At 51.7% G+C, this 23,742-nt stretch overlaps 1 protein-coding gene across 1 annotated transcript; it reads left to right on the plus strand.

Moving 5' to 3' along the window:
• The first annotated feature begins 1,289 nt into the window (after positions 1-1,289).
• Positions 1,290-22,758, plus strand: CTSD (cathepsin D). The gene is made up of 9 exons (XM_078607364.1): positions 1,290-1,471; positions 12,952-13,105; positions 15,945-16,068; positions 17,359-17,477; positions 18,131-18,330; positions 19,780-19,902; positions 20,506-20,650; positions 21,467-21,565; positions 22,151-22,758. Exons 1-9 carry the CDS (start codon positions 1,404-1,406, stop codon positions 22,310-22,312), a joined length of 1,194 nt encoding a protein of 397 aa, XP_078463490.1. The 5' UTR covers positions 1,290-1,403; the 3' UTR covers positions 22,313-22,758.
• Positions 22,759-23,742: the final 984 nt, after the last annotated feature.

The raw sequence follows: 23,742 nt of genomic DNA on the forward strand, positions 1-23,742 counted from the left end.
AGATATCTGCACCACCCGGTACAACGCAGTATTATTTAACGCGTTGGAGTTTGCCCGGACACCCGAAATTAACCCCCCACCCCATCTCATTTAGTGCGCTAAGTCGAGGTTTTACTCTCGTCTTCATTCGTATGGTTGATGTAGAACAGGGGTGGGGGACCTTTCTTCTACTCTTTGTTTTTTTCGGTAAAGTCACGTATTATGTTTTATTTTTTTATTATTGTATTATTTCCCTTCTACGTGACTTTACCAAAAGAACCAAGAAGACTACACAGGAGCTCTGTTTCAGAAGCGACCTGGCTCCCACAAATGATCGCTCAACGAAGTGGGCTTATCACGTGGACATTGATATCAGCCAAAATAATCTAAACGCGTGTTTCTCTAAATGTGGAGGGAAAACCCGGAGGGCCCGGAGAAAAATCCACGCGGAGAGAGAGACACCACAAACTCCAAATATATACAGCAGCAGGCGTCAGGGTCGGGATCGGGATCGAACCCACGACCTCCTGCATACCAGGCGAGGCAGTTAACATATCGTCACCGTACTGTCGGGGACATACACATAATTACATGAGAATAAAAAAAAACCCATAGTCATTGTGATAACCAATTACTGAATAGCTTCGTCAACACGGTCTGGCAACGCTTTGTGGCTCAGGATCTAATCGGCTCGAATGCGCTCCGGCAAATTGCGTGTAGAGACGTGCCCACGTGTTCAGTGGCGGTGGCGACCACGTGCTCAGCCCGGCGGTCACGCGCTCGGGATGACGGGGGCCGTCACGCGCGCGGTGACGTCACAGCCACCACCCCCCCCCTCCTTCCCCCCTCCCCCCAGCTGACCTCTCACCGTCGGAGGGAGCGGTGGCGGAAGTGGTTAGCGCGTTCCCGCTCACGGCCACCGACGAACAAACCCACCCCTAGGTCGACTCAGCCTCAAGCGAGTGCCTGGTGCCACAGTGGTGGTGTGTAAAAAAACATCGCCATTGATGAAGGGAGACAAAGGCGGCCGGGCGTGGTTGCTGCCCCCCCCTAAACCCCCGTGCCCTCCCCAACGTGTGCCCGTGTCGACCTTCAAAGGGTACTGCTACTCGCCAACGGCACTTACCCCAACAACAGCCTGTTAGAGGCTATACGGGGAGCTTTTGTCTTTGTGTTTTTTTTTGGGGGGGTGGGGTGGTGGGGTGTGGGGGAAGCACGCGATTGGTTGGAACGCGAGCGCGAGCCCGGCGCGGGGGACCAATCACGCGGCGCGGCCTTGCGCGCCTATAAATAGGGGAGACGAGAGCCTCCCCCTCGCCTCAGTCGTCATTGTGAGGTGGAGGTGGTTGTTGTTGTGGTCTCGACAGTCGCGTGTTTACAATTTATATAAACAACGACTACGACGACAACAAACGACGATCAACATGCAGTGCTACGTCGCCATATCGCTCCTCTTGGCTGCCTGCCTGCTGCCCGCAGATGCGCTCATCAGGTGGATAAAAGACACACGCAGACACTCACACAGACACACGCGCAGAGATACAAACACACGCAGACACAAAGATACACACAGACCCACGCACGCACACACAGACACGGAGACCCAGACACGGAGACACACGCACAGAGATACAAAGACACAGACAGAGAAACAAAGATACACACGCAGACACACAAATATACACACAGATAAAGACACAACCACAAAGACACAAATATACACACAGACACAGATGCACACAAACAGACACAAAGACAGACACAAAGACACAGCCACAGACACAAATATAGACACAGACGCAAAGACTCAGCCACACAGACACAAAGATACACACAGACACACAGACAAAGATACACACTGACACACAGACAAAGATACACACAGACCCACAGACAAAGATACACACAGACACACAGACAAAGATACACACAGACACACAGACAAAGATACACACAGACCCACAGACAAAGATACACACAGACACACAGACAAAGATACACACAGACACACACGGACGATTTTGTAATTGAAGTTCACGTGTCGGCTGGTTATGTAGGTCGCGTTAACGCGCCTCCGCCCGCATCTCCATCCACTGTACATCACCACATGGTCAACTGCTGTTGCACAAGAAGACTGTCCCTGTGTGTGTGTCTTTGTGTGTGTGTCTTTGTGCGTGTGTCCCTGTGTGTGTCTTTGTGTGTGTGTCCCTGTTGTGTGTGTATTTGTGTGTGTGTCCCTGTTGTGGGTGTCTTTGTGTGTGTGTGTCCCTGTGTGTGTGTGTGTCCCTGTGTGTGTGTATGTCTTTGTGTGTGTGTCCCTGTGTGTGTGTGTCTTTGTGTGTGTGTCCCTGTTGTGTGTGTCTTTGTGTGTGTGTCCCTGTTGTGGGTGTCTTTGTGTGTGTGTGTCCCTGTGTGTGTGTGTGTGTCCCTGTGTGTGTGTGTTTGTGTGTGTGTCTGTGTGTGTGTCTCTGTGTGTGTGTATCTCTGTGTGTGTCTCTGTGTGTGTGTCTTTGTGTCTCTGTGTCTTTCTGTGTGTGTGTCTTTGTGTCTGTGTGTGTGTCTCGTGTGTGTGTGTCTGCGTGTGTGTGCGTGTGTCTCTGTGCGTGTGTCTCTGTGCGTGTGTCTCTGTGCGTGTGTCTCTGTGCGTGTGTCTCTGTGCGTGTGTCTTTGTGCGTGTGTCTCTATGTGTGTGTCTCTGTGTCTCTTTGTGTAACTGCGCACGTCGTAATGTAATATTGTGTCTATGGAATTGGCTTGTCGTCCACCCGGGAAATTTTTCGTCGTGGTCGGAGTGGCTTTGCGCCTCCGGGCGATGGCGTAAACACACGGGGGGAGGGCTCTTATGGCGCGTTGACACTGTCCCGTATTTCATTTTCTTTTAAACTTCCAGTCACATCGGGTTACCGCTGTTCTAACAGCGAGAGCCATGCAGGCCTCGAGGTGCACCTAGCCTGGCACGCCACTTGAACTAAAAACTATTTACACCGTGTTAGCAGTCACCAAGTACTGTATGTATATTACACACGCCGTGTCAAATCCCATACAATCACTGGGTTTATTACTGACTAGCTTTACTACCCGGCTTCGCCCGGGACTTGGATTCACCACGCCCGGCCGCCTTTGTCTCCCCAGTGGCGATGTTCACACAGCACCGCAGTTACTCGTTTGAGGCCGAGTTGACCTAGGGGAGGCCCAGGAGCGGTTGAAATAATCGTCACCGGTGGTGGCCGTGAGCGGGAATCGAACTCGGGTTTGTAGGGCAGCGTAGCGCTGACCACTGCACAAAGACAAAGATCCTCCGTATAGCCTTAACATACTGTCGGGGGCAAGTGCTGTTAGCGAGCAACAACTATGAAGGCCGGCATGGACACACGGATAGTCTGGGATCGAACACACGACCTCCTGCATACCAGGCGAGGTAGTTAACATCTCCTAGCCACCGTGATGATGATGATAGAGAGAAAGACGCAGACTCCAAATATACAGCAGCAGGCATCGTCAGGGTCGGGATCGAAACCCACGACCTCCTGTACACCAGGCGAGGTAGTTAACATCTCCTAGACACCGTGATGATGATGACGACAGAGAGAGACACGCAAACACCAAATATACAGCAGCAGGCGTCAGGGTCGGGATCGAACCCACGACCTCTTGCATACCAGGCGAGGTAGTTAACATCTCCTAGCCACCATGATGATGATGATGATAGAGAGAAGACGCAGATTCCAAATATACAGCAGCAGGCATCGTCACGGTCGGGATCGAACCCACGACCTCCTGTATACCAGGTGAGGTAATTAACATCTGTCCACCTGTAACTGCAAGAAACGATACAAACGAAGAGAATCGGTTACTGAAATCGAATCGCACGATCCGAATTCGCGACAAGTCGAATCTCCGCCGCTGCGATTCGTTGCACGCCTTGGGCGTTTCTTGAATCGGATCGCGAAACCGCGATTTGTTTACGAATCGATTCGTTTCACAAACACTTTATTTCTTGAAGGAAACCTCGCAATATTCTTTGAGTCTTTCGGGAAAGGCACGTAGATAGGTTCAAAGAAAATAACTAAAATGAACATTAAAATAACAAAAAATAAAAATGTTTTGTTATTTTCTTTGAACCTAGTCACGTAGATAGGTTCAAAGAAAATAAAAAAATTATGTTATTTTTCATAACAAGAAATAATGGCATTTTAGTTTTTTTCTTTGAACCTATCTACGTGACTTTACTTAAAGACCCAAATAATATGAATTCCTGCAGTGACGAAAGCTTTAAGTCAAGAAACCTCACGTGTGTGGCTGTTCCGTTTTTTGTAAATGGTTTAAAAAAAAAAATTCGACCATTGATTCCGGCAGGCACACACACACACACAAATGTGGCAACTCTTGTTATCCATACAGTATCTGAATTGTCAGCCAATTTATTGAGCCCATTTTTTATGCCAAGGGTAGCTGGCACATTGCGCTAACCGCTGCGCCACCGCTCCCCCCCCACCCTCATTCCCCATTCATTCAATCCATTGATCATCATTTATTGTCATCAATTTATCGTTCACCGATTTCACGCATCACAGATTTGCCCATTGAAACTTCCTCTCCATCTATTTCATTCACCTCATTTTCCACCATTACATTCATCATATGTACCGTTGCTAATTCTGTGTACAGTGCCTTGGATAAGGCGCTGTATAAATTCGTTTTAAGATAAGTTAAGAGGAGACGCCAGAAGAATAGGTGTGGGGAGGAATATGGTACGATCGGACGTGATGGTCCAAGTAGCGGAAAGAGCCGGCGTGTGGACAGGCCGGCTAGGACAGCGAATCACTCCCGCATGAGTGGGACAAACGCGTGGAAGAAGAATTAGAAGATAGTTGTGTTTTGTAAGCTATTGCCACGATTAGTCGTTGAATAGTTTAATTTTCATGGTTCACGGTTGTGATTCACTTCAGGGTTATTTATCTTTTTAGTCACGGTCAACCGTGGCAGACCTCGTGGCTAACCCCCGGGGCGATGCACACAGCTGCTTTGTTTTGCCGAGGTTGGTGGTTCGAATCTGCCAGGCCACCCTGGTGAACACTGCAAGGGGTGTTAAGCCTAAAAATGCCGCCCGCCGTCTCGCTTCGCGACGGACGTAACAAAACACGTTTCGTGGCGTCGCAAGAGAAGAGAGAATTGGAGGCCGTTGTGTGCCGGCATCTTGCTGCGAATTGGGCAAAATTAGCGGATTATTTAATTGGGATCACACGAAGCAGTCCTCGTTCCCTACTGAAAAATAAGTAATATTTAAAAATACTTTTTTTTTAAACACACTTTAATGAAATGTACCGTACGAGTAATGGCAGAACTCCACGACTCCAGGAAGTGGCCCTGAAGCTTGCCATAATGTAAGGGGCCGTGGTGATTTACAGCCAACGTGAGTCGAGCGTGGACAATTAGACCCAAGGCGAAACATAACATATCAAAAAGATGGTTTAAAATATGTTTTTTTTATTTTTAATGATAGAATATAGTATTGCCATCAGTATGACATAAATATACCGAGTTTGCAGCCGATACAACATTGGGAAGTGGGTTAAAATTGAGTTACAATATTTGAGGATACGACAACGACAACAGACAGAGTGAGTTAATAGAAAGCGTGTAAAAAAAGATTGTTTAAAAATATATTTTTTATGATAGAAAAAAGTATTGTCATCAGTAAGACATAAGTATACCAAGTTTGCAGCCTATACCACATTGGGAAGTGGGTTAAAATTGAGTTACAATATTTGAGGATACGACAACAACAACAACAACAGACAGAGAGTGAGTTAAATAAAAGCGCGTAAAAATACGCTTCTGAAAAAAAAAGTCTCAGCGAGGGCTTTCCTGGCTAAACAAGCAAATTCCACCTGAAGACGGAAGCTTGTGTTGCCTCCGAAACGTCGTGATTTTTATTTTATTTTACTTTTATTAATTTTAATGTTTTACCTACGTGACTTTACCGAAAAAACCTAAGAATATGAATAAGCAAATTAAGATGAATTATTGGTAAGAATACAATGTGGGTCGGGAATTCTATTGGGGGCACGGACGTCACGCGTATTTCGTGGATGAATGCACCCACAGCGTTCACCAGGGCGGCCTGCAGACGGCTTACTCTCCACAGCTGCGTGTTGCGCACATCAAACTGTTACCTGCAGCAAGCAGTCTTTTCCAGCACGCCTCCGCCAACCTGTTTTGTAACAATCCAACAAATGACAGCAGTGAGTCCACGGTTGCAGCTACCTCAACGATGGTTAACGGGGCGGCCCAACAGGCAGGGCACACAGGGTTATTTTATGTTTGTTTCAACACGTCACTTCGTAGGGTCATTTCTATTTCCTTGAACAGACGTTCAAGCTGAATCGGAATCTTTATTCGGGAAGAATTCGATGAGCTATGAAGCTCACGGCGGGTGAGCAAGTTGCCGGCTTCCAATCGGATGGACGCATGCATGAATTCTCTTTTGAAATGAATTCCTGGTCAATATCACAGCTGAGTTCCTGAGCATGCATTGTAAAAAAAAATGAATTGAGCCCGTTCTCGTGTTTCATCAATTTTCTTTCCAACTTCAAATGTCGTATGAAAAGGGAAGAAGACGAATAGATATAAATAATGATTATGGATTAAATATTAACTTAAAGAATAAGCAATTACAATGTTTTAATGCCACTGTTAAAATAAATTAAACAACCCCATGTGACCCTGACTTTTGGGCTAACCCATATGCACAGCAGGAGGGGTCCAATTGAATTCACGGCAGCCGTAAGTCCCACATTGGCATCGGTTATTCACCCTGTGCTTTTTGCAACGGTGAATAACGTGAATGTGGCGGGGGTGTGAGTGGTGCCCGAGTCGGTTACGTAGGGCACTCCGAACCTCGCACTCAGAGTTTGTACGTACGCAATGAAATCAGCAGCCGATGAAAACCTGGACATGTCCCAGAGCCATAACAAAAAAGAACATGTACCGAGGCTCAAAAGAAAGCTGTCTGGTGTGGACCAATCAGTTTCAAGGACAATTCATATATTATCAGAGTGTGTTTTTTGTTGGCATTTTGACCACAAGTATTGTGGTTAATGCAGACATGATTCCTTGTAAAACGGTTTCAGTTTTGTTGCCAGAAAAAAAGGGGTTTTGGTACTGGCAAAGGAGGTCTAATGGTGTAGATGCTTACCCCAAGCTCTCATTACTTTGATAGTGGCATTGTCTTTGAGCTGTACGCCTTTTGGCGTCCTCTGGTCTAGCACCAATTGAGACGAGGCTCAAAAGAAAGCGGTCTCTGGTGTGGACCAATCAGTTTCAAGCACAATGCATATATTATCAGAGTTTTCTACATTTGAAGCGTTCGTGACTGCAAGGATTCATACTCTTAGGTTTTTTCGGTAAAGTCACGTAGGTAAAAAATTTAAATTAATAAAAGTAAAATAAAACAAATTAAAAAATTCACGACGTTTCGGAAGCAACACAAGCCTCCGTCGTCAGGTGGAACCGTCACAGCCACGACAGTTGTATCAAGTAAATGAGAGATCACAAGAAATACTACCCCGTATATATAATGGTTGAGGGGGGAAGGGCCAGGAACAGCACACTTTATCAGAGTTTGTTTTTTGTTTGCATTTTGACCACAAGTATCGTGGTTAATGCAGACATGATTCCATGCAAAAAGGTTTCAGTTTTGTTGCCAGAAAAAAGGGGAAAAACCCTTTTATTAAAACTTGTACCAACCCACACAACCGACCGGCGTGGTCAAGGCTGTTCAACGACCGACACGGTCAAGGGGCAGGCTTCATCGTGTCTGCTAAGTGCCGGATTGCGAAATGGCAGGGTGGGAGGTGGGGGGTGGTGGGGGAAGCCCCGGGACCTTTTGGGATGTCACTCGCCACTGATGTCAGCCGTGGCCAGGAATCAATCCGTTTGTTGTTGGGCTTCAGGGCGCAGTGCGCAAACCCACATGGCCATTGTCTCCACCAGACGTTCCTTTTCTCACCAGCTGTTGTCTCGTTGCGTGCGATCCACAGATCCCCACTTCCTTGTTTCTCTTATTAAAACTGAACAAATTTTATTTTACCAGCAAAAGCCCGCTGAGCTATGTGTGTATCTGGTTCTCGGAAGCGACCTGGCCACAAATGATAGCTCAACAAAGTGGCTTATCGTGTGGAAATTTAAATGCGAGGTGTTGATTCTAAATGTACAAGGAAAAACCGGAGGACTTGAAGAAAAATCCACGCGACCACGGGGAGAGATACTTGCAAACTCCAAATATACAGCAGGCATCGTGGTCTGGCTCGAACCCACGACCTCCTGCATACCAGGCGAGGGAGTTAACATCTCCCAGCCACCATGGTGCCTTTAACGATAACCTTGCAAACGGACCAGTCTGCATTTCAAGGCCTTTAAGATTAAGCTTTTGTTAAGAACGGCATTATCCCCACTTTCCAATCACTAATGACCCCGTGTACCCCTGATATGAAGATATCTGGCCTATCTGAATTCCACCCAACATGACCCATTTCAAAACATGAAGAATTTTCCCTTTGGTGCAGAACGCCGCTATCTTTTCAACTATCATAGAGAGAGGTGCGTGTTACTATTGAGCACACGCAAAGATTTCCCCGTATCGCATTTACAAACTATTTGACGCAAGTGCTTGTTGGTGAGCACCTATGACGGCCGGCATGGCCGCCTTTGTCTCCCTGATGGCGATGTTTACACACCGCACCACCAGGTATTCATTTGAAACCGAGTCGGCCTCGGGGAGGCCCAGGACCATGATTGCAATGATCATCACCGCTGATTAGCCACGGTCGGCCACGTACGGCGCGGAAGAAGTTGGACTTGCATAACGTCCGTGGGCGGGAATCGGCATGGGGCCTGTGGGTTTCGTGGCGCAGCGCGTTAACCGCACTCGCTGACGCGCGTGCTTAGTGCGCATTTTCAACAAGCGTCGCTTTGCTTTTTAATGCACAGTCGGAACAAATGTGTTTCGGCATCGGGTGTTTTTTTGTGTGTAGTGGGTTCGTGTGTCCGCTATGCTTGAGTGGAAACCCTTAATTTGCATTTTTATGCTTCTGCTTTGCAGAGCTGACATTGTGACATGATGTACCCCACACACTCTCTCTTGCCTCACTTGTGTTTCTCTTTGACTTGTGTATATTTATATATTTTTCTAAGAGACAACATATCCCGACGGGGCAACTTTTCATGCCAAGACACACGGGGGCAGAGCATTTTCCATTCCTAAAGATGACAAAGTTCCCCCGTGTAGCCTTAGCGGACTTGGGGCAAGTGCCGTCAGCGAGCACCTGTGAAGGCCGGGACGGGTGGCCAGCATACTACGCCCGGCCGCCTTTGTCTCCCCAGTGGCGACATTTATACACCGCACCAGGTACCCATTTCGGGCTGAGTCGCCGTAGGGGATGCCCCGGACCAGGGAATTGAAACCCGGGCCGCCGGGGTTCGTAGCGCAGCGCGCTAACCGCCGCCACGCTACCTCTCCCCGAAAAATGTCACGCGCACGCGCAATATGAAACCCTAAGAGATGAATTCAACCTCATTCAGAAGCAGCCGTCCTCAGGTGAAGAACAGGTCTGTCGGAAATGCAACTCTGTTGATATGCAAATTCCTTTGTCAAGGCGCCCTTCCTTCCCGAACCCAGCTTAAATATACGCTGCCAAGCTTGGTGGTGTTCATTCAGACGCTGTCTTTCCGACAGACCTGTTCTTCACCTGAGGAACGGCTGCTTGCGTTGCGGCCGAAACGTCGTGAGAACTGTATTTTATTCTGTTTGAATTTGATTATTTTATTATTTCCCTTCTACGTGACTTTACCGAAAGAACCAAGAAGATGAATTCAACCGTTTCTCGTACGGGATCAGAATTGAAAGGAACCCGTCGTGCCTGAGAGTGCGGCCATCGCGGAGACGGAGCTACGAGCCCGGCTCGCCCGCAGGAGCCAGACGGGATGGCGTGAGCGTGGAGAGACGTGGTAGAGGTGGCGACATGCCATGGGAATCTGGAATTTACACTCTTCGCGGGCGGCGGGGGGGGGGGTGAATGGAGAAAATTAACCCGTAAAAACAAAGTTTTTCACTATAAATCCTTTATATGTAAGATCACCTCTTGACATGCCCCGTATATTCCCGAGGGCACTAGTGTTGACCCGTTTTACCACTTTCAAGAACCTGGCGGCTTCAATTTAACTGCTCTATAAATAGTCTCCACTGTACAGCGTTGCGGCAGGGATTTCATGCCATGTGGTTAGTCAACATTTGCGTCATCATGAAACGGGCGGCTAGAGTCCTCTCGTCCTCTGGCTTGAGATGGCTGCCACCTATGGGTCAGATGATTGTCTGCCATCATTAAGCAATTGGTAATTAAATATTATTATTTTTTCCCTAAACAGTGTAAAATTTAGGAAAAATTTTTTCACGAAAATTAATTGTCACGCACAACGAGTCTGTGTGCAAAATATCAGCTCCATTGGATCACGGGAAGTGGGTTAAAAAACGACCGAAAGATTTGCACGGTCCTAAGCAAGCAAGCAAGTGAACTTAATATAAAGGATTTAAAAAGAGCTCGTGGCTTCGGCGCTCGTTCGATCAGGAAGTCGCGGTGACTCGTCACGGATTCGATCGTAAACACACAGCTGTTATAATGATTACTACATGCCCTAGGTGTGTCATTGCACAATCTTGTTTTTACGTTAATGCTTTATACTGGTAGGAACCTCTGGTTACACCAGCCCACAGGGGATTATTGTGTCCGTCCGTCCGTCGTGCAGGGAGGGGAGGGGCTGGGTGGGGAGGATGGGGAGGGGCTGGGTGGGGAGGGTGGGGCTGGGTGGGGAGGGGCTGGTCACCCCGTGGTGCCCTTATAAAACTCAACGTTTCACCTACTCACGCCGGCTTGTGCCCGCCCTCACAGTCGGCCATATTTGCGGAATACACCACGCCGCCGTTGACCCTGGCCATTGACCGAGCAACCCAACGTTCCTACCAGCTCCCTCCGCAGGACGATGTGTTTTAAATCGCTCGCAGTATGCACGGCATCCCCCGTAACCGCAAAAGGCTTTTACCCCCCCCCACCCACGCTTAACAATTAGTCCGGCTGGGACAGCTTTTACGGAAGTGGTCCGCCTGTTTCTTTGTGGCCACGATCTTTAACGAGCGAGGTGTGCGCCGCACGCGCTCCCACGGGGTCGTGGAACCCCGTGGGAGGATTTCGCTGCCGAGCCCGCAGTCAGCTTTACGTGCCGTCAGCTGAGCGTGACTCAGCAAGCAGCAGCTCCCACGTGATATGTCCCGGGGAGGAGATGTGGGGGGGGGCTTAAGTGTTTAGTAGTTGAATCAGTAATGACATTGAGGGACTGTTGTTGTTGTTGTCTTGGTGTGGTCTGAGACTGGTATTGTTGCCTTGGTGTGGTCTGTGACTGTCGTTGTTATTGTTGTTGTCTTGGTGTGGTCTGGGACTGTTGTTGTTGTTGTTGACTTGGTGTGGTCTGGGACTGTTGTTGTTGTCTTGGTGTGGTCTGGGACTGTTGTTGTTGTCTTGGTGTGGTCTGGGAGTGTTGTTGTCTTGGTGTGGTCTGGGACTGTTGTTGTTGTTGTCTTGGTGTGGTCTGGGACTGTTGTTGTTGTCTTGGTGTGGTCTGGGAGTGTTGTTGTCTTGGTGTGGTCTGGGACTGTTGTTGTTGTTGTCTTGGTGTGGTCTGGGACTGTTGTTGTTGTCTTGGTGTGGTCTGGGAGTGTTGTTGTCTTGGTGTGGTCTGGGACTGTTGTTGTTGTTGTCTTGGTGTGGTCTGGGACTGTTGTTGGTGTTGTTGACTTGGTGTGGTCTGGGACTGCTGTTGTTGTTTTGTTGCCTTGCCTTTTGATAATGAATATTCGGCAGGATTTGATGTACTTTTGACGATTTGTATTTTACTTTTCAGTACTTATTCGTCACTTGTTTACCTCTTCTCTACTTGGCGTTGCGTAGAGATGGTGATGGATAATCCGGCCAGCGTACCCCCCCCCCCCCGCAGTTCCCAATTGTCTCGTAAAGGAACATGGAATATCCACCGCTGGCTCTGAGTACGAAACGGGAGGGGAGGGGGGGGAGCACCAGTGACCTCACTGCTGCTCACTGGAGCAAGGGGAAGACCCGTTTGACTTTGATACGTTTAGAGTAAAAACGCCGCGATTAGCAAGGCGGCTCATGACACCGCGGATTGTGTCTGCTGAGAAAATAAACACCACTTGCGAGGATGGACGGATGAAAGAAGATCGATTTTTAAGAAAATTTGTTGGTCGCGGCGATGGCGGCAGCGGTGACGGACGAGTCGGCGGTGATGATGAACTCATTTAAAAAAAAATGTTTTACCAGGTAAGGCTCAAACTAAGCTACCTTGATCTTTTTCAGAAGCTACCTGGCTATCACAAATGATAGCTCAACGAAGTGGCTTATCATGTGGAAATGTACAGCAGCCAAATACTCTGATGTTGATTCTAAACACGGAGGGAAAAACCGGAGAAAAATCCACGCGACTACGGGGAGAGAGACACACAAACTCCAAATACACAGCAGCAGGCGTCAGTCAGAATCGAGCCCACGACCTCCTGTACACCAGGCGAGGTAGTTAACATCTCCTAGCCACCGTGATGATGATGATCAGAGCGAGAGACACGCAAACTCCAAATATACAGCAGCAGGCGTCAGTCGGAATCGAGCCCACGACCTCCTGTACACCAGGCGAGGTAGTTAACATCTCCTCGCCACCGTGATGATGATGATGATGAGAGCGAGAGACACGCAAACTCCAAATATACAGCAGCAGCAGGCATCAGGGTCGGGATCGAACTCACGACGTCCTGTATACCAGGCGAGGTAGTTAACATCTCCTCGCCACAGACGATGGCGACAGGGTCGTTGTAAGAGCTGCGTCGTTGTCGTGCGCGCGATCCCTGCCCAGGATTCCGCTGCGCAAGTTCACGACGATGCGGCACACGATGGCGGCCGCCGGCGGGAAAATGGAGCGGCTTGTGGCTGACGGGCGCCACCTCAAGTACAGCGCGCCGGCCCTGCGCAACGGCACCACGCCCGAGTCCCTCAAGAACTACATGGATGTAAGCGCCATGCCTCCCAGCCTGTCACCCTGCCCGTCCCTAGCCTGTGACCCCACTCACCCTTACCGTGACCCCACACACCCCTACCCTGTGACTCTGCACGTCCCTACCCTGTGACCTCACTCACCCCTACCCTGTGACCTCACTCACCCCTAGCCTGTCACCCTGCCCGTCCCTACCCTGTGACCTCACACACCCCTACCCTGTGACCCCAGTCACCCCTACCCTGTGACCTCACTCACCCCTACCCTGTCACCCTGCCCGTCCCTACCCTGTGACCCCACTCACCCCTACCCTGTGACCTCACTCACCCCTAGCCTGTCACCCTGCCCGTCCCTACCCTGTGACCTCACACACCCCTACCCTGTGACCCCAGTCACCCCTACCCTGTGACCTCACTCACCCCTACCCTGTCACCCTGCCCGTCCCTACCCTGTGACCCCACTCACCCCTACCCTGTGACCTCACTCACCCCTACCCTGTCACCCTGCCCGTCGCTACCCTGTGACCCCACTCACCCTTACCGTGACCCCACACACCCCTACCCTGTCACCCTGCCCATCCCTACATGTCTCTACCCTGTAACACTGCCCCTTATCTCACGGATAAGGTAACATTGCGGATAACCCCATGGATAATAGGATCTGTGATAGTGCATTCCCCCCCCCCCTCCGGCACGCACACGGCACGCACACGGCACACGGCACGCACACGGCACGCACACGGCACGCACACGGCACGCACACACGTGTGGTCGCTTTATTTTAGTGAAGAGATTGCCTGGGAAAGCAATTTGCTTCTCTTTTACCGCAGCCACCTAACTCTGTGACCTCCCCCCCGGCTCGGTTTATAGAGCCGCTGAGAAGACCGCGCTGTGTGCGCACCTGTTTGCCAGTTGCTGTGCGCAACTAAGATCTCTCCTGGGTTAATGACTCACCAACCATCGGTGTCCTGGGGACTTTGTCACAAGGGCGGCCGGGCTTTGGGGCCTGCTGCTGCCTTGGTGATTTTACCGTTTACAGGCGCGCACGAGCTGCTGCTGCTGCCACTGCTGCTGCTGTTGCTGCCGCTGCTGCTGCCACTGCTGCTGCTGCCACTGCTGCTGCTGCTGCTGCCGCTGCTGCTGCCGCTGCTGCTGCCGCTGCTGCTGCCGCTGCTGCTGCCGCTGCTGCTGCCGCCGCTGCTGCTGCCGCTGCTGCTGCCGCTGCTGCTGCCGCTGCTGCTGCCGCTGCTGCTACCGCTGCGAGAACGTGTGAATGTGTTGGCGTGTGTGCCCCGCCCTCCCCCCCCCAACCCCGAGCATGCAGTAGGGGAGACAATGCGGAAAAATGCACCGTTGTGCCGTACGTCTAAATTCTATCCTCGCGCGTCCACGCTGACCCCCCCTCTTTCGCCAACCCGCGCGGGCGAGAGAACGGTCGAAGTGACCGCACGGTCTCCACACAGGGGTCAGGGAACTCCCCCCCCCCTCCCCAACCACTCGTCCAGCAGTGGAGCGACACGGGGCGTCAATGCCTTAGACGCGGGCGGAATTGACTCGATTTGCGGTCGGTGGGTTTCGGAGAATGGATGGCGCTTCGTGGTTAACGACGGTGTTCACGTGCGTGCGTGTTAGTGTGCCTGCGTGAATTAGTGCACACTGTAAAGCCTTGTTAATTCGACACATATGGGGCTCTGGCCTTGCCGAATGATACAATATTCCGAATTGTGTACAATGGTACTCGCTAGTGCCTCCTGCCCCAATACATTTGTTTTCCAAATTCGTTTTCCCAAACTCTTCACGCACATTGACACACACCCTGCATCAGTTCTATCCAAAGCTTTGGATTTGTATCGCAGACTAAGGGATTTATATTTCGATTTAAAGCTTTCGTGACTGCAGGGATTCATCTTCTTGGTTCTTTCGGTAAAGTCACGTAGAAGGGAAGAAATAAAATAATAAAAATAAGACATAATAAATTATTCTCACGACGTTTCGGCCACAACGCAAGCAGCCGTCCTCAGGTGGTCCCTCTATTACTTCTTGATGTGGGTGTAGACGACATTTCTGCGAGGGTTGGGCTTGCACATAGTGCACAGACGGGGGTTTGCACGAACGCTCACTACGCGCGCTGCCACCGGACTTGGCTCCACGTGCTATGCCGAAATTAGACCGTTCGGTACGGCAATTCGGCTCGTGGCGAATTACTAATACACCGTATATATGCCGAAAGCGCAGCCGTGCCGAATTGTCCCCAATTACGAACGATCAAATACCGAAATGACCAGCTTTTACTGTATCTGTAATAGGCGTGCAATCGCGCGCGTGTGTGTTTGGTGCGCTGCGAGCCCGGCGATCGGAGTTCGGTTCCCGCTCTCGGCCAACAACCGTGGCGCACGTTTGAACCAGTCCTGGGGCCTCCCCTGTAAACCGATCGACGTTTTGCGTGTTACACGAAACGTCCCATAATTTTCGCCGGCGTTAACGCCCAGCTGAGTTTCGCGAGGAGTAATCCGTGGTGCGTCGTCGTCGTCGTCGTCACGGAACGAGATCGACAACATCGGAGCGATCCGTCCGGATCTGGCAGCAGCGGAACGGCAGAACAGAACGCGTCGGAGGTGCAGGCAAGGATAGTGCCCAAGGGATATTCGTCAACGCAGCCTGATAGGAAGGCGTCGTCTGGCGTGTCAACATGCGCACTTAGGGAGACAAAGGTGGTCGGGTGCGGCGTTGGCCACACACACCCCCGTCGTGTGCCATGCCGGCCTTCATCGGTGCTCGCTTAACAGGACTTGCCACAGACGGTGTTTAAAAGCTACGCGGGGCGGGGGGCGGTTGTTTGTCTCCGGCATGGTGCAGGCCCAGTACTACGGCGAGATCGGCATCGGCACTCCGCCGCAGCTCTTCACGGTCATCTTCGACACGGGCTCCTCCAACTTGTGGGTGCCGTCCATCCACTGCTCGCTGCTCGACATCGCCTGCTGTGAGTCTCTGACCCCCCACCCCCCGCCCGCTCGCCCCAATCCCCACTCCGCCCCGCGAGGGCGAGACGTTCTTAAGTGGAAACCGCTAGGGGCCGGCTCGTTGGCACGAACCGCGGCTTAAAACAAAAATAAATGTTTTTGTTGTCATTCAAAAAGCCGTAATACAAAAGCAGATTTTATTTAAAAAAAAATAGTACAAATCAACAACAGCAGGTGACGTGTAACAAACTCGGCGCCATACACCCTCAAGATTAGCGAGCGATCGGGCGGCTCCACGCTCATGACTTGTGTTATTGTTTGTTATTGTTTATTGTTGTTGTTGTTTATTGTTGTTGTTTATTGTTGTTGTTGTTTATTGTTGTTATTGTTTATTATTATTATTGTTACTCTATCCGTCATTAGTCCGCCGCAGCAGGTAAACTCTGCAACGCGAGCCCCGGCTGAGCTTGCCGATCGCGTCACACCGCGTCACACCGCGTCACACCGCGTCACACCGCGTCACACCGCGTCACACCGCGTCACACCGCGTCACACCGCGTCACACCGCGTCACACCGCGTCACACCGCGTCAGCTCCCAGTGGAGCTGACGGACTGCGAATGGGCGAGCAAGCGAGTGTGCACGAGTGAGAGAGAGAGCGAGTGTGCACGAGTGAGAGAGAGAGCGAGTGAGAGAGCGAGAGGGTGGGTGTGCGCGAGTTCGCGAGTTCGCGAGTGAGTGAGAGAGAGTGGGTGTGAGTGCGTGAATGAGCGAGCGAGAGAGAGTGGGTGTGAGTGAGAGAGCGAGAGGGTGGGTGTGCGTGAGTGAGCGAGTTCGCGAGTGAGAGATAGTGGGTGTGAGTGCGTGAGTGAGCGAGCGAGAGAGTGGGTGTGAGTGAGAGAGAGAGTGGGTGTGAGTGCGTGAGTGAGCGAGTGAGTGAGAGAGAGAGTGGGTGTGAGTGCGTGAGTGAGCAAGCGAGAGAGTGGGTGTGAGTGAGAGAGAGAGTGGGTGTGCACGAGTGAGAGAGCGAGTTCACTCGTGTGTGAGTGGGAAAGAGAGCGGGCATGTGAGTGAGTGAGCGAGAGGGTGGATGAGTGAGTAAGCGAGCGAGAGGGTGGGTGTGCACGAGTGAGAGAGAGTGTGTGTGTGAGTGAGTGAGCGAGAGGGCGTGCGGGCGTGCGGGCGTGCGGGCGTGCGCGCGTGTGCGTGCGTCATTGGAGGATGAACCCCTCCCCCCCCCCTCCCCCGGGTTGTTGATGAACGTCGTCTTTTGCGTCCGCGTGGCCTCGCCGGTTCCCGGGGCGTGCGCAGTGCTCCACCACAAGTACGACTCGTCCAAGTCGAGCTCGTACGTGAAGGACGGCCGCGACTTCGCCATCCAGTACGGCACGGGCAGCCTTTCGGGGTATCTGAGTCAGGACACCACCACGGTGACTGCACCCCCCCACCCCCCCCACCCCCCGAATGAGCACGATATATACACAATCGCTGAATTAATGCTGTGTGTGTGTTGAACTTCTCTTGCACCGTACATAGCCGACCGTGCTAATATATATGATTAGATCACTGAATGAGTGATATGTATTAGATCGCTGAATCAATGCGATGTGTATTTAGAAGATCACTGACAGAATACAATGCATGTTGAACCTCTTCTTGGTTCTTTCGGTAAAGTCACGTAGAAGGGAAATAATAAAATAATAAAAATTAAACATTGAATAATTCTCACGACGTTTCGGCCACAACGCAAGCAGCCGTCCTCAGGTGAAGAACAGGTCTGTCGAAAAGACAGCGTCTGAATGAGGACGGCTGCTTGCGTTGTGGCCGAAACGTCGTGAGAATTACTTTATTATGTAAAAAAAATATTATTTTATTATTTCCCTTCTACGTGACTTTACCGAAAGAACCAAGAAGATGAATCCTTGCAGTCACGAAAGCTTTAAATCAAAACCATGTTGAACCTCTTTAACACCGTACGTATCCTACCGTGAAATGTATGCATTAGATCACTGAATGAAGACGATATGTATATACATGTACAACGTGACCGAGCATCTCTGTGCGTGCGCTGCTGCTGCTGCAGATCGGAGACCTCTCTGTGAAGAAGCAGGTGTTCGGAGAGGCCATCAAGCAGCCGGGCATCACCTTCATCGCCGCCAAGTTTGACGGAATCCTCGGCATGGCCTACCCCTCCATCGCCGTCGACAAGGTCACCCCGGTCTTCGACAGCGTCATCGCCCAGAAGTTGGTCGACAAGAACATCTTCTCCTTCTACCTCAACAGGTGCGAGCCGTGGGAGTTGCCCGCGACAGCTACCCATTATCTTCTTGGTTCTTTCGGTAAAGTCACGTAGAATGGAAATAATAAAATAATAAAAATAAAACATAATAAAATACTATTATTATTATTTCCATTCTACGTGACTTTACCGAAAGAACCAAGAAGATGAATCCCTGCAGTCACGAAAGCTTTAAATCGAAAAGCTACCCGTTACCCAGGTTACACCCAGCTCGGAGACTGGGTGTGGATCTCAGGAGTTCAGGCCACTGTGCGTGTGATTATCTGCTGTGGAAGGAGGTGTGTGTGTGGGGAGCGGTAGTGTAGCGGTTAGCGCGCTGCGCTACAAACCCGGCGACACGGGTTCGATTCCCGCTCACGGCCAACACCAGTGACGATTATCTGAACCGGTCCTGGGCCTCCCCTAGGTCGACTCGGCCTCAAATGAGTACCCGGTGCAGTCTGTAAATATCGCCACTGGGGAGACAAAGGCGGTCGGGCGTGGTGCTGGCCACCCACCCCTTCGTGTACCATTCCGGCCTTCATAGGTGCTTGCTAACAGCACTTGCCCCTACAGTCTGTTAAGGCTATACGGGGTTCTTTATCTTTGTCGTCCAAACGCCGGCCTTGCTAAGTCGCGAGCGAACTCGCAGACTGGCGACCCAAGAGAGGTCACCGTGAGAATTTGCGTGCATGCAGTGGCGCGTGGCCCTTTGAATGATGTCACCGCATCTCCAAGATGTTAACTACTTCGCCTGGTATACAAGAGGTCATGGTTTCGATCCCGACCCTGACGCCTCCTATATTTGGAGTTTGCATGTTCTCCCCGTGGTCACGTGGATCTGTCCTCCCGGGTCGTCCGGTTTTTCCCTCCACATTTAAAATCAACAACATCACGCGTTTAGAGTTTGGCCGCTGCTATAAATTTCCTCACGATGAGCCGCTTCATCGAGCACTCGTTGGTGATGGCCAGGTCGCTTCTGAGTAAGAGCTGTACAGCTCGGTGAGTCTTTCCCGGTGAGATGAGAAAAAAATTGTTACGAAGTTTTAGTTTCAGTGGCGGTGCTGTCACAGTTGTATAGATTTCGATTTAAAGCTTTCGTGACTGCAGGGATTCATCTTCGCCTGAGGACGGCTGCTTGCGTTGTGGCCGAAACGTCGTGAGAATTATTTAATTATGTTTTCTTTTTATTATTTTATTATTTCTATTCTACGTGACTTTACCGAAAGAACCAAGAAGACAGCTATATAGCTCAGTGGGCCTTACCTGCTAAAATGTAAAATAAAAATAGTGGGTTCCAATGTCCACTGCGAAGCAGACGGCGTCCATGCCCGCCCGCGCGTTACGGATAAAACCCACCCGCGGTATTAACCAGGGCCGCCTGCCGGATTCGAACCTGCAAGACTCTGCTTGGTAAGCCCCCCCGACCCCCCCCCCCACCGTGACCATTGCAGGGACCCGCAGGCCCCGATGGGTGGGGAGCTGATGTTGGGCGGCACCGACCCCAAGTACTACAAAGGGGAGCTGTCGTACGTGCCCGTCACGCGCCAGGCCTACTGGCAGATCCAGATGGACGGGTGAGTGCCAGCGCCTGTTCAATGACTTGCATCTCACTGGGATCTTTGCACACAGCGTTGGTGTGCGGTGCTTTTTTTCTGGATTTTTGCAGATTTTTTTTTTCTTCCTGGATTTTCAGTTTGCACATAGTCACGGTGTCACTTTAAGATGTTTTAGTTTTTTGTTTGTTGCGGTTGCAACCGATTCAAGAGCCGAATGGCTCACAGGGCTATGCCTAGTAAATGAACTAAAACTTGAACTTGACATCATAGTCCCCAGGCTGGTCGCCATTTACCGCGGTAAAAAAATAAAAATGTCGAGCAAAAGAACGATGCCTCTTTGGAGGAATTGTAACGGGGAAACGTACATTACGGACACCCCTGCCTCGGCGAACTTCTGTAACTTCGCCAGAGCCCCTTGGAGCAACACAAGTGGCCGAGCTGGTTGTCCTTACCCCGCCCGCACCTCCGATTAGCACGGTTGGCCACGTACGGCGCGAAAGAAGTTGAACGCACGCGCGTTGTTAATGCCGACGATACGAGCAACGGCTCCGCTGGGGGGGGGGGGGGGCGTGGGCCCCCCGGAATCTTTGTAAACCCCCCGGGGGTGGCGTCGCACCGCAGGCTGAACGTGGAGGGCGGCCTGGCGCTGTGCAGCGGAGGCTGTGCGGCCATCGTGGACACGGGCACCTCGCTCATCGCCGGCCCCACCAAGGAGGTGGAGGCATTGCAGAAGGCCATCGGCGCTGTGCCGCTCGTGATGGGAGAGGTGGGTCACCCGCGCTGACCCCTGACCCCTGACCCCTGCCGCCACCCCCCCCCCCACCCCCGGCCCGACATCACGCGCCTCGCACCGACGCTCCGCCCCACCTGCTAGGAGTTTAGTTCGTCGACCCGAGTCGTCGATTCTCGCTGCGCCCTTCAGGTGCGGTCGCACCGCAGGAATGCCAAGTCGCCGTGAGGTGCACGTGTAGGTCGCAGGTCGAGAGCGCCGTGGCCGGTACCGTTTGAGGGCCTGGGTTCGAATCTGGGCGGCGACCCTGTGATGGAACCGTGTCCGTTTGTAGACGAGTTTGACGGTCTTGCTTGCATGCGTAGCACAAACACTAAACCCCCCCGTCTTATTACATTTGGTTTTTCATTTCCAGCTCTTGAGGATCAAAAGCACCAGGTTTAACGGACACGCAACAAACAACAAGTGGCGGGGCAGTTGGTTAAATGCTGTCTTCTAACGTGTGGCCCATAGGACACTCGGAAGTAGCTCTGTGGTGTCCGCTTCCGGGAGACACACACACCATTCCGCAACGTGGATTGTCTTGCTGCGTCTCGCGACATGATGCTCGTACCACAAACCGCGATGAAGTCACGTAGGCAGATGAACCTTGTTCGTTCAACCCAGTTGGACGATTACTCCTTACTGACTGCGAGGCCGGTGGCCGAGTCTGAAGATTTGTTTTACGAAGAGTCCAGTTTGCGCAAATGTGACGGGGCAGCATCGCCAGACGTTGATCGCTGGTCATCTGCAATATGGACGTGGGCTGTCTGTGCGTCTCCCCCCCCCACCCCCCCCCCCCCCCCCCTGCAGTACATGATCAACTGCGACAAGGTTCCCACTCTGCCCGTCGTCGTCCTGACCATCGGCAGCAAGAAGTACAGCCTGACGGGCGAGCAGTACGTCATGAAGGTGAGAGAGCGCGCGTGCGCGCCGCCGGGCGCGGGGAGGGTTTCCCCGATGGCCAGCGTCGGGAGCGGTTGAATCGGACGGGGGGCAATATTTTCTCGGGGCATGCAAAGAAGCGTACGCACCCAAGTGCGGATGATCAGAAGGACAATCCGTAACGCGCGCAACACTTGACGAATGAAGCGGCGACGCACAATCGAGGGCTGGGGGGGGGGCGTGGAGCCGAAGTTTGAAAGTCCCTCTCGTGGAGACTCCTTGCCGGCGCAGAGCAAATTGCAGGGCTGCGCATTTCATCATCGCGGGAGATGGGCAGGTAGCCCTATAGGTGTCTACTCCACGTGTTGTCATTTGTTTCCACTTTCCTCTCTTGTCTTTTGCCAATATGCTCGGAGATTAAAATGCACGAGACCACGGGGGGGGAGACACGCAAGCTCCAAATATACAGCAGCAGGCATCGTCAGGGTTTGGATCGAACCCACGACCTTCTGTACCCCAGGCGAGGTAGTTAACATGAGGTGAGCCAGGCGGGCCTTTAACCCCCCCCCCTTCTACCTGACCCCCCTTCCCCGGCGTGCCCTTCTCCTGCAGGTGAGCCAGGCAGGCCAGACCGTGTGCCTGAGCGGCTTCATCGGCATGGACATCCCCCCGCCGGCGGGCCCGCTCTGGATCCTGGGCGACGTGTTCATCGGGCCCTACTACACCGTCTTCGACCGCGACAACAACCGCGTGGGTTTCGCCCAGGCCGTGTGACCGAGCAGAGGCCTCTACCCCCCCCCTCCCCCCCCCCCAAGTCTCCAACTTACTCGCCCCCTCTCCCTGCCCCGCCTGTCCGGCGACATGACTTGACCCCCCTGGGTGGCAGTGCGATATTTCTCTCGGATTTCGTTCCGTAATGACGTACCGACGTGGACCGTAGTTCTGCTTAAATCCCGTAGCGTGATGGCGTACTGCCCCACCCCTTGCTTGACCCTGTGGCATTACATTTTGGGATTATCAGGTCGTCTTTCCCTGCCTCTCACCCCCGTGCTCATAATTCCACAATTTTGAGATTAACCGGATGTTATAACAAACGTCCGCGTCATAATTTTTAAAATCTTACCTGGCAGATTTTTGTTCATTTTATTTAGGTTGTCGCAAAGAAAATCCTGGCAAAATCCTGAGATTCGCCAGAATAAAACTGCTCAAAAATGACGAAACATTTCGCTCGGCCAGCTTACCTTTTTCTCGACGTGAACGAACCGCGGGCGTGTTGGCGTGTTTGCTTGCGTTCTCCGATTCGGCGTGTTTGCGTCTTTGCGTGTTTGCGTGTTTGTGTATTTGCATGCGTTCTCCGATTTGGGCTCCTCCGTAGCCCCCAGCCGCCCTTCACGGATCTTGGTTGGCCACGGGGACGATGCCGATGGGCGATGGCGAGTGGGCAACGGTGGAGGGGGGGGGCAGAAGGGAAAATCGGCCCCAATTTGGTTCCTGTCGCGTTTTCCACCGCTTCTGGACGAAACGCAACTTTGTCTTTCACACTTGCGGTATTTCCATTGCCGCAAATGTTTTGCTCTAAGTCTGTGGCTCTTAACTTGGATGTCCATCACGCCCCACCCCCCCTGGGGGTGTGTGAGCCGCCCTTCCTGGGCGTGCGAGACACGGTCTGATTTTTTTTAGAAGGGAAATCAACGAAACACATTTTGCACGGGCAATGTAAGTTGGAACTCTGTTTCATCAAACCCCTACGTTTTTATTAACATTGCATGTTTTAACTATTGAGAACCAAGGAGGGGGGGTGCAAGGCTGCAGCAAAGGTTAAGAACCGCTAATTGAAGTCGTCGGTAAGCGGTCGGTCGGAGAAAGTAAACTTCCAGAGCGCGCGTGTGCCCCTTGACCGAATAATTTCGGAAAAAAGTTTCGTGTTGCGGCTTCAAACGTGCGAAAAGGCAGCCCGGTGAACAAGTTGAATGAACAAAAAATAAAATACTCCAGCAACAATCGCTCCGGTTACCCAGTGTGTTATCGCCCTTGGTTCGGGAGCACAGCAACGCGCCAATTATTGTTCAGCGGCTCATTGCACCAAAGGCCTCGAGCCAAAGTGCCTCTCGGTTCCGAGCTCTGGACTTGACTTCAAGGCCACTGCTCGGATTTTCAAGCACGACGATGAATTGGCGCAAGACGGGCTTGGCGTGTCCCGGACT

This window comes from Lampetra planeri, chromosome 27 (assembly GCF_965212315.1).
Source record: "Lampetra planeri chromosome 27, kcLamPlan1.2.h2, whole genome shotgun sequence".
Taxonomy (NCBI): Eukaryota; Metazoa; Chordata; class Hyperoartia; order Petromyzontiformes; family Petromyzontidae; genus Lampetra; species Lampetra planeri.